Source organism: Rhinopithecus bieti, unplaced genomic scaffold (genome assembly GCF_001698545.2).
Source record: "Rhinopithecus bieti isolate Rb0 unplaced genomic scaffold, ASM169854v2 scaffold_11273, whole genome shotgun sequence".
Lineage (NCBI taxonomy): Eukaryota > Metazoa > Chordata > Mammalia > Primates > Cercopithecidae > Rhinopithecus > Rhinopithecus bieti.
This window is the reverse complement of record NW_016806694.1, coordinates 1,132,049-1,143,810: the sequence shown is the minus strand read 5'-3', so window position 1 is coordinate 1,143,810 and position 11,762 is coordinate 1,132,049. Positions and strand designations below refer to the sequence as shown.

General features: G+C 42.1%; 1 protein-coding gene across 2 annotated transcripts; it reads left to right on the top strand.

The window, feature by feature from the left end:
- The first annotated feature begins 1,504 nt into the window (after positions 1-1,504).
- On the top strand, positions 1,505-11,744 carry LOC108533097 (proteasome assembly chaperone 2-like). Of its 2 annotated transcripts, none has more exons than XM_017877490.1 (4): positions 1,505-1,606; positions 5,124-5,242; positions 7,042-7,215; positions 11,050-11,744. In XM_017877490.1, exons 1-4 carry the CDS (start codon positions 1,520-1,522, stop codon positions 11,189-11,191), a joined length of 522 nt encoding a protein of 173 aa, XP_017732979.1. In that variant the 5' UTR covers positions 1,505-1,519; the 3' UTR covers positions 11,192-11,744. The 2 variants fall into 2 exon arrangements, with proteins under 2 accessions (XP_017732979.1, XP_017732980.1); XM_017877491.1 differs by lacking the exon at positions 1,505-1,606 and adding an exon at positions 2,855-2,872 and having other exon boundaries at positions 11,050-11,735.
- Positions 11,745-11,762: the final 18 nt, after the last annotated feature.

Below are 11,762 nucleotides of genomic sequence, written 5' to 3'. Positions count from 1 at the left end.
AGCCTTGAGTCACCACAGCACGTGTCTCTTGCAAGGACAAGGTTGGGTGTGGGGTCACAGATCAACAGCATCTCAAATACAGAACTAAATGGAGTCTCTTATGTCTACTTCCTTCTATATAGACACAGTAACAGGCTGATCTCTCTTTCTTTTCCCCACAGACCTGTAATAGTAGAGACCTGATCCACCAAAGGATTTGCCGTTATTTGCAATCTGTTTATAGTAACCAACACTTACCCCTTAGCGCAATAGTAATCCTGTGTCCTTAGAGACTATTTTGTCCCTGACTCAGACAGGAGCTTCTCATTCCTTTTTTTGAGGCAGAGTCTCGCTCTGTTGCCCAGGCTGGACTGCAGTGGCGCGATCTCTGCTCACTGTAAGCTCCGCCCCCCCGGTTCACGCCCTTCTCCTGCCACAGCCTCCTGAGTAGCTGGGACTACAGGCGCCCACCACCATGCCCAGCTAATTTTTTTATTTTTTAGTAGAGGTGGGATTTCACCGTGTTAGCCAGGATGATCTCGATCTCCTGACCTTGTGATCCACCCGCCTTGGCCTCCCAAAGTGCTGGGATTACAGGCGTGAGCCACCACGCCCGGCTGCTTGTCATTCTTAGAATTGAAGTTGGGCAGGGAAGCCTTAAGCATCTCTAGAGTGGGCCCCTTGTAGAATCGCATGAGAGCTACGGATCCTTTTCCCAGAAAAAAATGCAAACACATTGACCCACATGACATTTTCTGTTATTTCAGATCCTTTAAAAAGTTCGGCCGGGCACGGTGGCTCAAGCCTGGAATCCTAGCACTTTGGGAGGCCAAAACAGGTGGATCACGAGGTCAGGAGATCGAGACTGTCCTGGCTAACACAGTGAAACCCCATCTCTACTAAAAAAATACAAAAAACTAGCCGGGCGAGGTGGCAGCGCCTGTAGTCCCAGCTACTCGGGAGGCTGAGGCGGGAGAATGGCGGGAACCCGGGAAGCGGAGCTTGCAGTGAGCTGAGATCCGGCCACTGCACTCCAGCCTGGGCCACAGAGCGAGACTCCATCTCAAAAAAAAAAAAAAAAAAGGTTCTAAGGAACACACATGTACCTATTTCAGGATTTTATTACATGGCTAACATAATCCTACCTTGTACTGTTTCTTCTGTTAATCCCAATGAGTGTTGCTGTTCTCTGGAGACAAGAGGGAAGAATATCAAAAGCCAAAAAGTTCAGTTTTCTTAAGGATGATTTTAGTTGTCAGAATACCAGAAATTTTCAGGGGAATACTTCTCTGGTTTTACAGTTAAAGTCAGAAAAAATAATTTTTGATACTTTCTTAGAGTTAACGTTTCAGAAATGAATCTGTTCCATAGAATAAAGCCCACTGGCTCATGTTAAGGTGCTTCTAAAAGGTCTTATTTTAACCAGATGACATATATGTTCCATATTTTAATTATTGAAAATATTTAAAGGCAAAAGGTATTATAATTCAATTTTTGTTTTTTATCATAATGATTTCAACTTGCATAACTTCACTATCATATGATTTCATTTTCTTCTTGTTTTTATAGTATATTCATTGCCTTCAAGAAAGCTGGTGGCTCTTCAGTTAAGATCCATTTTATTAAGGTTAGTATGTCGTAGTTTGCCTTTTGTTTATTAAAGTGTAATGAGAAAATAAGTAACATTAGGAATTAAGATTCAAAATTACTGTTTTAACGTATGTACAGTTAAGAAGATCTGATTCTATAGAGCAATAATCTTACAATATTTCAGATGTGTTACTGTCTTTTCATGATTATATAGAAAGGAAGTAGGACTTTTATTTTGAGTGTCACGTATTTTCAGTTCGGGTAACTGGTGAAAAAATGTAAGCATATTAATATTAGAGGTTTATTCCATTTGTATTACATTTCAGCTGGTGGCATCTACATATAAACTATCAAATTATATATATGTCATAAAATAGTCTGAATCCGACTTCTTTCCTTCTCCACTGCTACCACTGAGTCCAAACCACTGTCATCTTCATGCCCGACTCTACTCTTGCCCAATCTACCTCTCGCAAACAGCAGCACTGACGATCCTCTAAACCTACACCACATCACTGCTCTCTTCAAAACCCTGCAGTAGCTTTTCCTCTCACTCAAAATTGTGATCCAGGAGAAGGGGCTTGCTTCCTAATGCACTGTGACAGCAGGTTTTTGAGAAAAGAAAGGCTTTATATTGCAGATTGACTCCCAAGGAGACGGGAGGTGAGCTCAAATCTGCCTCCCTATGCTGGCTTCAAGGCAGTGTTCTTATTAGAAAAGGTTCAGAGGGTGGATTCTGAGATTTGTAGGTGAGCGATGGAAGGAAAGGGTAGATCTGGTAAGTCCTTGGGCATGCACAGTTATCTTTTCATGCTAACTCATAGGGCCCATGTGCTAGTTCAGGGGAGTGAGTATGAAATGTGGCAATGGAGAGTCAGCTTGCGACACCAGCAAGCTTGTTCTCTGCAGATTCAACTTGGCCATATTGGTTCCAACCAATTTCAGCTGGTTCTTTTATCCCATAAGGAAAGGAAGTTTCAGTATTTTAGCAAGTAGTTTCTTATCTGCTACCCTGCAAACTCAATAATTTTTTTTTTTTTTTTTTTTTTTTTTTTTGAGACAGTCTCCTCTGTTGCCCAGGCTTAAGTGCACTGATGTGATCTCAACTCACTGCAGCCTCCGCCATCCTGGGTTCAAGTGATCCTCCCGCCTCAGCCTCTGGGACTACAGGCACACGCCACCATACTGGTTCATTTTTGTATTTTTAGTAGAGACAGGGTTTTGCCATGTTGGCCAGGCTGGTCTCCAACTCCTGGCCTCAGGTGATCCACCCGCCTTGGCCTTTCGAATGCTGGGATTACAGGTGTGAGCCACGCCCAGCCCAAACTCAAGCATTTCTGTTATTCATTGGTTTCTTTAACTCTTTGGGGATGGTTTCAAATTCACAGCCCTTACTGTGTGGCCTATGAGGCTCTATACCTGTGCTAATACAGTAGCCACTAGCCACATGTAACTATTTACAGTTTAATTCATCAAATTAAATTTAAAATTCAGTTCCTCAGTCACTACTCACGTTCCGAGTTCTCAGGAGCCCCTTATGGCAAATAGCCAGCAGAACAAGAGTCACGCTCACAGGGAGCTCTGCCAGACTGCTGCTCTGCGGAGCCAGACCTGCAGCCACACTGGCTTTCCTGTGTTGTTAAGACATTAACCTCATCCTCAGTCTTTCCACTCATTTCTCTGCCAGAATTCATTTTCTTGGAGACTCAAATGGTTTGCCTCCTTTAGTGTTTTCTTAAATGTTTCCTCATCAGAAAGGCCCTCTTAAACAATCCTTTCTTCCTTTTTTTTTCCCCCTTGAAACAGGGTCTCTCTTGCTTTGTCACCCAGGCTGGAGTGCAGCGGCGTGATCTTGGCTCACTGCAACCTCTGCCTCCCAGGCTCAAGCCATTCTCCAACCTCAGCCTCCCGAGTAGCTGGGATTACAGGCGTGCACCACCACACCCGGCTAATTTTTGTATTTTTTGTAGAGGTGGGGTTTCACCATCTTGCCCAGGCTGGTCTTGAACTCCTGAGCTCAAGCAGTTCATGCTTCAGCAAATGCAACGGCGTGATCTCAGCTCACTGCAACCTCTGCCTTCAAATGATTCAAATGATTCTCCTGCCTCAGCCTCCCGAGCAGCTGGGATTACAAGCATGTGTCACTGCACCTGGCTAATTTTTGCATTTTTAGTAAAGATAGGGTTTCACCATGTTGGCCAGGCTGGTCTCGAACTCTTGACTTCAGGTGATCTGCCCACCTCGGCCGCCCAAAGTGTTGGGATTATAGGAGCGAGCCACCATGCCTGGCCCAGAGCCTGCCTCTCGTAACCGCTATACTAGACTACCTTCTTATCTTAAAAGTTACCCTGCATTTCTTACCTGCGTTTTAAATTTTATTGAATGGTTATTTTATGAGCAGTCTTTGAAAAATTTTCATAAAGTGGGCTCCCCCTGAAATTTTATAACCCACATTCCAGATTTACCAGCTGTGAACGTCTTGCCATACCTGCTTGATCTCTCGCTAGGTGTGTACACACAGTTTCCTTCTTCGAAACAATCCAGAAGTAGGCTAGCAACATCATCATGTGTCACCCCTACATACTTCCGCACACATCTTTCAAGAACAAGGACACCATTACCACCCCCAAGAAAACCAGCGTTTTAGTGAATTTATTCAGGAGTATCATCCAACATACTCAGATTTCCATAGCTGTTCCCAAAATATCCTTCAATTCTGGATCTATTCATGGTTCACAGGCTGTGTTTGATTGTTACATCTTTTTAGTTGTTATCCTTCATAGTAAAACTGGCCTGCCCCGCTTTCTTTCTTTACAATATGGACCTCTTTGAGGAATCGGGGCCAGATGTGGAGCGTTCTCCATTCATCTGATTGTTTCCATGTGACCAGATTTGGGTCACAAATTTCTGGCAAGAACCCTTCACAGATGGCCATGTATTGGTTATTAGGTAACAATAGATTACTTAAGTAGAGAACTGGGAAGTTTTCTTTGTCCATTACAATAGAATACTTTTGAAATCTGGATTCCTCATGACTCATTGATTGATTTTCTTTTTTTTTTTTTTTTTTGAGAGAGAGTCTCACTCGGTTGCCCAGGCTGGAGTGCAACGGCACAATCTCGGCTCACTGCAGCCTTCACCTCCCAGGTTCGAGTGATTCTCCTGTCTCAGCCTCCTGAGTAGCTGGGATTACAGGTGCCTGCCACCATGCCCAGCTAATTTTTGTATTTTTCATAGAGATGGGGTTTTGTCATGTTGGCCAGGCTGTTCTTGAACTCTTGACCTCAGGTGATCCGCCTGCCTCCCAAAGGGCTGGGACTGCAGGCGTGAGCCACCATGCACAGCCATTGGTTTCTTAATTATAAAGATGCATTAGGTAATTCATTGCTGTTTATCATTCACTTTCGGTTTAAGCACAGTAAGTGGATCTGAAAGTAATTTCAGTATATATAAATTATATATCGTTATTGCATAAAGTTGATGAGATAGTATATAGAATGTTGGTATGCTCTAAGACTAACTTTTAGATTTTATTCTCTCAATGGTGTGCAAAGTATAAATCAAAGCCATTCTGTGAAAAACTGCTTTCCTGGGTGAAAACCAGCGGCTGTGCCAGAGTCATTGTTCTTTCGAGCAGCCATTCATATCAGCGCAATGACCTGCAGCTTCGCAGGTATGTTCCTGCCTCTGGAAAGTTATTTTTGGTATGGTTTATACTATGATAATTTCTCTATTAAAAGGTTAAAATGAACTTTAAAAGCCACGTAGATCCTTACCTCTTCTCACTGGAGTTTAGAAAGAGGGGGGTAGGAGAAGGTCAGGAGATGGGAGGGAGTACAGTTAGGCAGATCTTTTCAGTTCCTGTGAGCTTAGTAGAGTTGGGGCATGGGAAAACATCGTGGAGAGAGGGAGAGTTTGGGAACCATGTTTTTAGTGTTTACTGTCACATGCATGGCAACATCACAGCTCAGCTAATTTAAGAGAATGAGCAGAAAAGGTACTCAAGATTTATTGGTTGATGACTTTTGAAAGATTAATATTTTATTTCCATATACGCAATCATTTTTTTAAAAACATTTACTTTTTGTAGAGACAGGGTCTCGCTATGTTGCCCAGGCTGGTCTCGAATTCCTGGGCTCAAGCAGTCTGCCTGCCTCAGCCTCCCAAAGTATTGGGATTGCATGCGTGAGCCCCCCGCACCTGGCCACATGCAACCATTTGTATTTGCAGAAATCCACTTGCCTAAAGTGTAGCTCCCTGGCATGTCAGAGTGAGTTCTTAAATGTAAGACAAAGTATCTCAGAAATAGAACTATAAGCTATCATTATCACATAAAGTTGATAACATATCATATAGAATACTCTTATACTCCAAGATGTAGCTTTTTATTTTTGAGATGGAGTCTTGTCCTGTCACCCAGGCAGGAGTGCAGTGGCGCGATCTCACCTCACTGCAACCTCCACCTCCTGGATTCAAGCGATTCTCCTGCCTCAGCCTCCTGAGTAGTTGGGATTACAGGTGCCTGCCACCACGCCAGACTAATTTTTATAATTTTAGTAGAGGCTAGCCTTCACCATGTTGGCCAGGCTGGTCTCGAACTTCTGAACCTTGAATTCACCTGCCTGGGTCTCCCAAAATGCTGGGATTACAGGCATGAGCCACCGCGCCCATCCCTAAGATGTAGCCTTTTTTTTTTTTTTCTTTTATTTTTTTTGAGACGGAGTCTCCCTCAGTTGTCCAGGCTGGAGTGCAGTGGCGCGATCTTGGCTCACTGCAAGCTCCACCTCCTGGGTTCAAGCGATTCTCCTGCCTCAGCCTCCCGAGTACCTGGGACTACAGGCACGTGCCACCACGCCTGGCTCATTTTTTGTATGTTTAGTAGAGACGGGGTTTCACTATATTGGCCAGGTTGGTCTCGAACTCCTGACCTCAGGTGATTTGCCTCCCAAAGTGCTGGAATTACAGGCGTGAGCCACCACACCCAGACCCAAGATGTAGCTTTTAGATCATTTCTTTTTTATTATTTTTGGGATGGAGTCTCGCTCTGTCACCGAGTGCAGTGGCGCAATCTTGGCTCACTGTAACCTTTTTAGATGGTGTAGATCATAACTTTTATCACTTATACACCTATAAAATCAGGATGAAAAAATACCAATAAGCCAAGCAAAATGAGCTAATTTCTAGAACTTTCACAAAAGACATTACGGGCTTCATGGCAGAAGGAAGCAATGCTGTGGGAAATTTTTGCAATGGGCTTGCCTAAGTGTTTCTGTCTTTTTATATTGTCTCCCAAGTAAGTAAGTAAGTAAGTAGCAAATCAGCAATATTTTTTACTTAAGTCTGCTGAAACTTGTGTTTTGCCTGTGCAGCAGAAAATATGGAGACCAAGAGAATTTTAGCTAAAAAACCGATGTTTGCCTTAGAATTTGCATTTGTGAGTTTTTAAAAAGTTAACTATATGATTATTTCTAGTACTCCCTTCCGGTACCTGCTTACACCTTCCATGCAAAGAAGTGTTCAAAATAAAATAAAGAGCCTTAACTGGCAAGAAATGGAAAAAAGTCGGTGCATTCCTGAAATAGATGATTCCGAGTTTTGTATCCGCATTCCAGGAGGAGGTATCACAAAAACGCTCTATGATGAAAGGTGAGTTTGTTTGCCTGTTCATTTGTTTCCCACTTTACTTAAAAATGAAAGTAATGCAGTGAGCCGAGATCGTGCCACTGCACTCTAGTCTGGGTGACAGAGTAAGACTCCGTCTCAAACAAACAAGCAAAGAAAAAAACAATGAAATTAAGTCAGGGAATGTATTGGATTACTTACTGAAACTTTGAAAACGTATTTATAAAACTGGTACTATTTTAGAGTTCTTGCATTTAGGGAAAAGATTTAAACTTGGTTATAGAAGAAGTGGTTTCTAAAAAGCCATATTTAATGCTTTATTTTGTGTAACTTTTTAGGGATTCTGATACTTATTCTTTGCAAGCTCTACAGGCACACTTTTTTAAATTGTGGTAAAATACACATCCTGCAAAATTTACATACATTTATCATACATGTTAACTATATTTAAGTGTACAATCAAGTGCCGTTAAGTAACTCAGCATCTGCGTCCATCAGCACTGTCTACTTCTAGAACTTTGCCATCATATTAGATTTAAAAATCTGTACCTGTAAATAATAACTCCCAACTTTATTTCTGTAAAATTGGTGTTGATGTTCCCATTTTCATTTCTTACTTTAATAATTTGAGTCTTTCCTTTTTTTTTCCTTAGTCAGGCTAGCTAAAGAGTTGTCAGTTTTGTTTTTCTTTGAAGAACCAGTTTTGATTTTGCGGATTATTGTTTTCCTATTCTCTATTATTCTGTTATTCTCTATTATTTCTCTCTAATCTAATCTTTATTTTCTTCTGCTAGCTTTGGATTTGGTTTGCTCTTTTTTCTCTTTCCCCAGGTGTAAACTTAGGTTATTGATTTAAACATTTTTTTCTTTTTTACTGAATGTGTTTACAGCTGTACATTTCCTCTTAGCACTGCGTTCACTGCATGCCCTATGATTTGACATGTTGTGTTTTCATTTTCACTCATCTCAGTATTTCCTCATTTCCCTTGTGTTTTTGTTCCCTGTTCCTCTCTTGTCCCCCTCACAAACACTTACCTCCTTTCTATTTTTTATTTATTTTTTTTATTTTTTTGAGAGAGTCTCGCTCTGTCACCCAGGCTGGAGTGCAGTAGTGTGATCTCGGCTCACTGCAACCTCCGCCTTCCAGGTTCACGCCATTCTCCGGCCTCAGCCTCCTGAGTAGCTGGGACTACAGGCGCCGCCACCACACCTGGCTAGTTTTTTTTTGTATTTTTAGCAGAGACGGGGTTTCAATGTGTTAGCCAGGATGGTCTCGATCTTCTGATCTCGTGATCCACCCGCCTCGGCCTCCCAAAGTGCTGGGATTACAGGCTTGAGCCACCGCCACACCTACCTTCTTTCTAAGAGTCAACTCACCCTTCACCTCCTGTCTGCAGCCTTGCCTGTTCTGTCTTCTAGACAAGGAAGTTGCCCATCTGCACTCCCACTGCACTCCCACCTCTTCTATACTTTACAAATCAGTCCTCCTCAACTTTTGCTTCTGACCATGACAGAGTAACTGATAGCAGACTCGCCCTCCTGCCGTAAAAAACACTGGAACCTGACAGAATTTATGAAACAACTGTTTTCTAGACATTGGACTACAGGCAGCACACAGCTGTCATCCCTAAGAGAAGGCAAATTTTAAGTCTACAGTTGCCCAGCTTTCTGCTTGGAGATACTTTCTGGACTGCAGCACAGGGAGCGGAACCCAAGCAGAGCACAGTGGTCTTGCTGAGTGGAGGAAATGAGTTAAGATGACAGGGAGGCTGACGCAACTTGAAATACAGGGCAGAGAATCAGAGGGCAGGGGTGGTGCTCATTAGACTCCAGGGGTCTGTCTCCTTGGGTCTTTTTCTGAATTCTAAGCCATGGGTATAGCGTGAAACTGAGGCCAGGCAAAGAGCAGCTTCTGGATAGCTGTAAGCTTGCCCACAAAGTTAGCAGTGATAAACAGAAAATGCTATAAAAGTTAGACCTACTCAGCATCAGACATTCGGGAAATGCAGATTTTACCCTAAAGAAACAATACTTAAAATACTCAGTTGTATCAACCAGAATAAAATAGTTCCAAATAAAAAAGTAATAAAATAGTCATCCTCTGCCTTTCTTTTTAACAGAAGACCAGGGGGTAACATTGAAATGATTATCCCACAGTGTGTTACAAATGAGTAAGAGGCGAGATAAGTGAAGAGCACACCCCTGCACTTCCCAAGTTAGAGCCGTGAAAATGCAGGCACAGCCTGGGCGCCAGCCTTCTCCAGGCGAGCGCCTTGCCTAAGGCCGTCACAGCAGAGGCATTTAGGAACTGGAATTTTCTGAGCCATCAGAGCTCATGGTGGTTCCATACAAAGATTGAGAGCCCCTCAGGTATTTGAGAACCAAGTACTGGGCTAGTGTGAGTGGGGCTAACAATTTCTACTTTGTAGTTTTTAGAGACAGATACTGTGGTAAGTTAGCCTGGCATCACCTGCGACTTCCGAACGTACACATCAGAGTCTCCTCAGTGTCTTCCATCCCTTCCTTAGAACTCTGCTCGCTTTTACTTCCGTAGCTCTCTTTGTCAGTCTCGTGCTTTCAAGTTTTGGCATTTTTCTCACAGTTCTTGGTTTTAGGGTGTTAGGAATAATTTTTGCGTTTATTGGCAAGCAGGAAACTTTTTGCATTGGTATATCTCCATCTCATCACTAGCTTGAGGTGTTTATAGTGTGATAGGAGACTATGCTTTGGAGTTAGAGAGAACTAAGTTCATGTCCCGTCTCTGCCACTTACTAGATATAGAACTTTGGGCATGTTAACTACGTATTCAATTTTTTTTGTTGTTTTGTTTTTGTTTTTTTGAGACAGAGTCTTGTGTCTCACGCAGTTCTCCTGCCTCAGCCTCCTGAGTAGCTACAGGTGCACGCCACCACGCCTGGCTAATTTTTATATTTTTAGTAGAGACGGGGTTTCACCATGTTGGCCAGGCTGGTCTTGAACTCCTGACCTCAGGGGATCTGCCCGCCTTGGCCTCCCAAAATGCTGGAATTACAGGCATGAGCCAGCGCGCCCGGCCTGTATTCAGTATCTTTAAACCTGTTACCTCGTAAGAGTAGCTAATACTTCTGTCATATTTACTGTGTGGTCACTGTTCTAAGCATTTTGCCTCCACTACCTCCTTTCAACCTCACAACAACCTGTGAAGTAGGTTCCATTATCCCCCTTTTATAGATGAGGAACACCACTGGTTAAGGTAACTTGCCCAATATAACTGGTAGGTTGAAGAGCTAGAATCTGAATGCTGGTGTCTGTCCTTGTTCCCGTTATTCCAAACTGATTCTTTTATAAAATGGAGCTAATTAGAGCTTCCTCAGGATTATTAGAGGGGTTGTCATAACATTTGCAGATAATGCTTAACACATAATAATCACTCACCGTTTCTGGAAGAAGTAGGAACTTTTCTTTCCTTTAATGATTCCATTCTCTTCCACAGTTTCCCTCACTGCTTTAGACAGTCACAGGTGTTACCTTCTTTCAGTCTCTGCTGTGGCGCTTCTGAAAATTACTGTCTTCTGAAGTAGGTTTGGGGAGTAGATCAGAACATACCTTATCTGCTGTAGCCAAGGACACAAAGGCTGCTTTTTCATGCAGCCATGGGGTGAGGCATGATCATGCATGTTCCCCAGTGGGTGTTACAGAGGCCTGCTCTCACAAGTAGAAAACTTGATGTAGGGCAAAGGGAGATGGTAAGTTATCTTATAATGTGGCGTCTTTTCCTTACCCAAACCAGGCAGGTTATCGTAGCTGTGAAAACAGACACACTAGAATCAGCTCTTGTACCTGTGAAAAAATACTGATTCTTATTTTTATTTCTTGTAGCTGTTCTAAAGAAATCCAAATGGCAGTTTTGCTGAAATTTGTTTCCGAAGGGGACAACATCCCAGATGCATTAGGTCTCGCTGAGTACCTTAATGAGTGGCTTCAGATAATCAAACCACTTGTAAGTTTTCTTATAGCCTAAGCCTCTTCTTTGGTTGTGTGTATTCATTAACTTGCATTTTATATACTACCTAAGTAGACCAAATGAGTGAAGGTTTATATTAAATATAGACATATCTTTACATAAAATTTAGTTTAAGCTGAACTTTTGAAAATTAGAGGACAGGTAACCAACCTATTATTTACAGTTGTTTCATTAAAGCTGACTTTCCAAAAAGGAAAATCCTGAGTTCTTCGTTGTACTTACTATTCATGTTAGATTAATTAAGCCAGACAAAGTCTTGCAATAATAAACAAGCCTTCTGTGGAATTCAGGAATTTTTTTAGGGAAGTAAGAAGTATTGCTACATGAGCAACACTGTAGCTATTGAATAAATATTACAGTTGATGTTTTCTCTATTATGAAATGAGAGCATTACACCCAGGAAAGTGAGTCAGCCTTTCGGCATAACAGAGCACCTCATAAGGCTGCTTTATAAGGTGGGTAACTAGCTTTTTAATTCATGCTTTTGCCAAGAACAATTTGATACAAATCACATGACACTGATTTTTTTTTTTAATACCGTATTCTTCTTTTTTTTTTTTTTTTTTTT

Bases quoted from the DNA above. Each gene is read 5' to 3' on its own strand.
- LOC108533097 (XM_017877490.1), top strand. From the start codon at position 1,520: ATGATTTCATTTTCTTCTTGTTTTTATAGTATATTCATTGCCTTCAAG. The intron at 1,607-5,123 runs GTTAGTATGTCG...TGGTGTGCAAAG, and splicing joins TTAAGATCCATTTTATTAAG to TATAAATCAAAGCCATTCTG. The intron at 7,216-11,049 runs GTGAGTTTGTTT...TATTTCTTGTAG, and splicing joins AAAACGCTCTATGATGAAAG to CTGTTCTAAAGAAATCCAAA.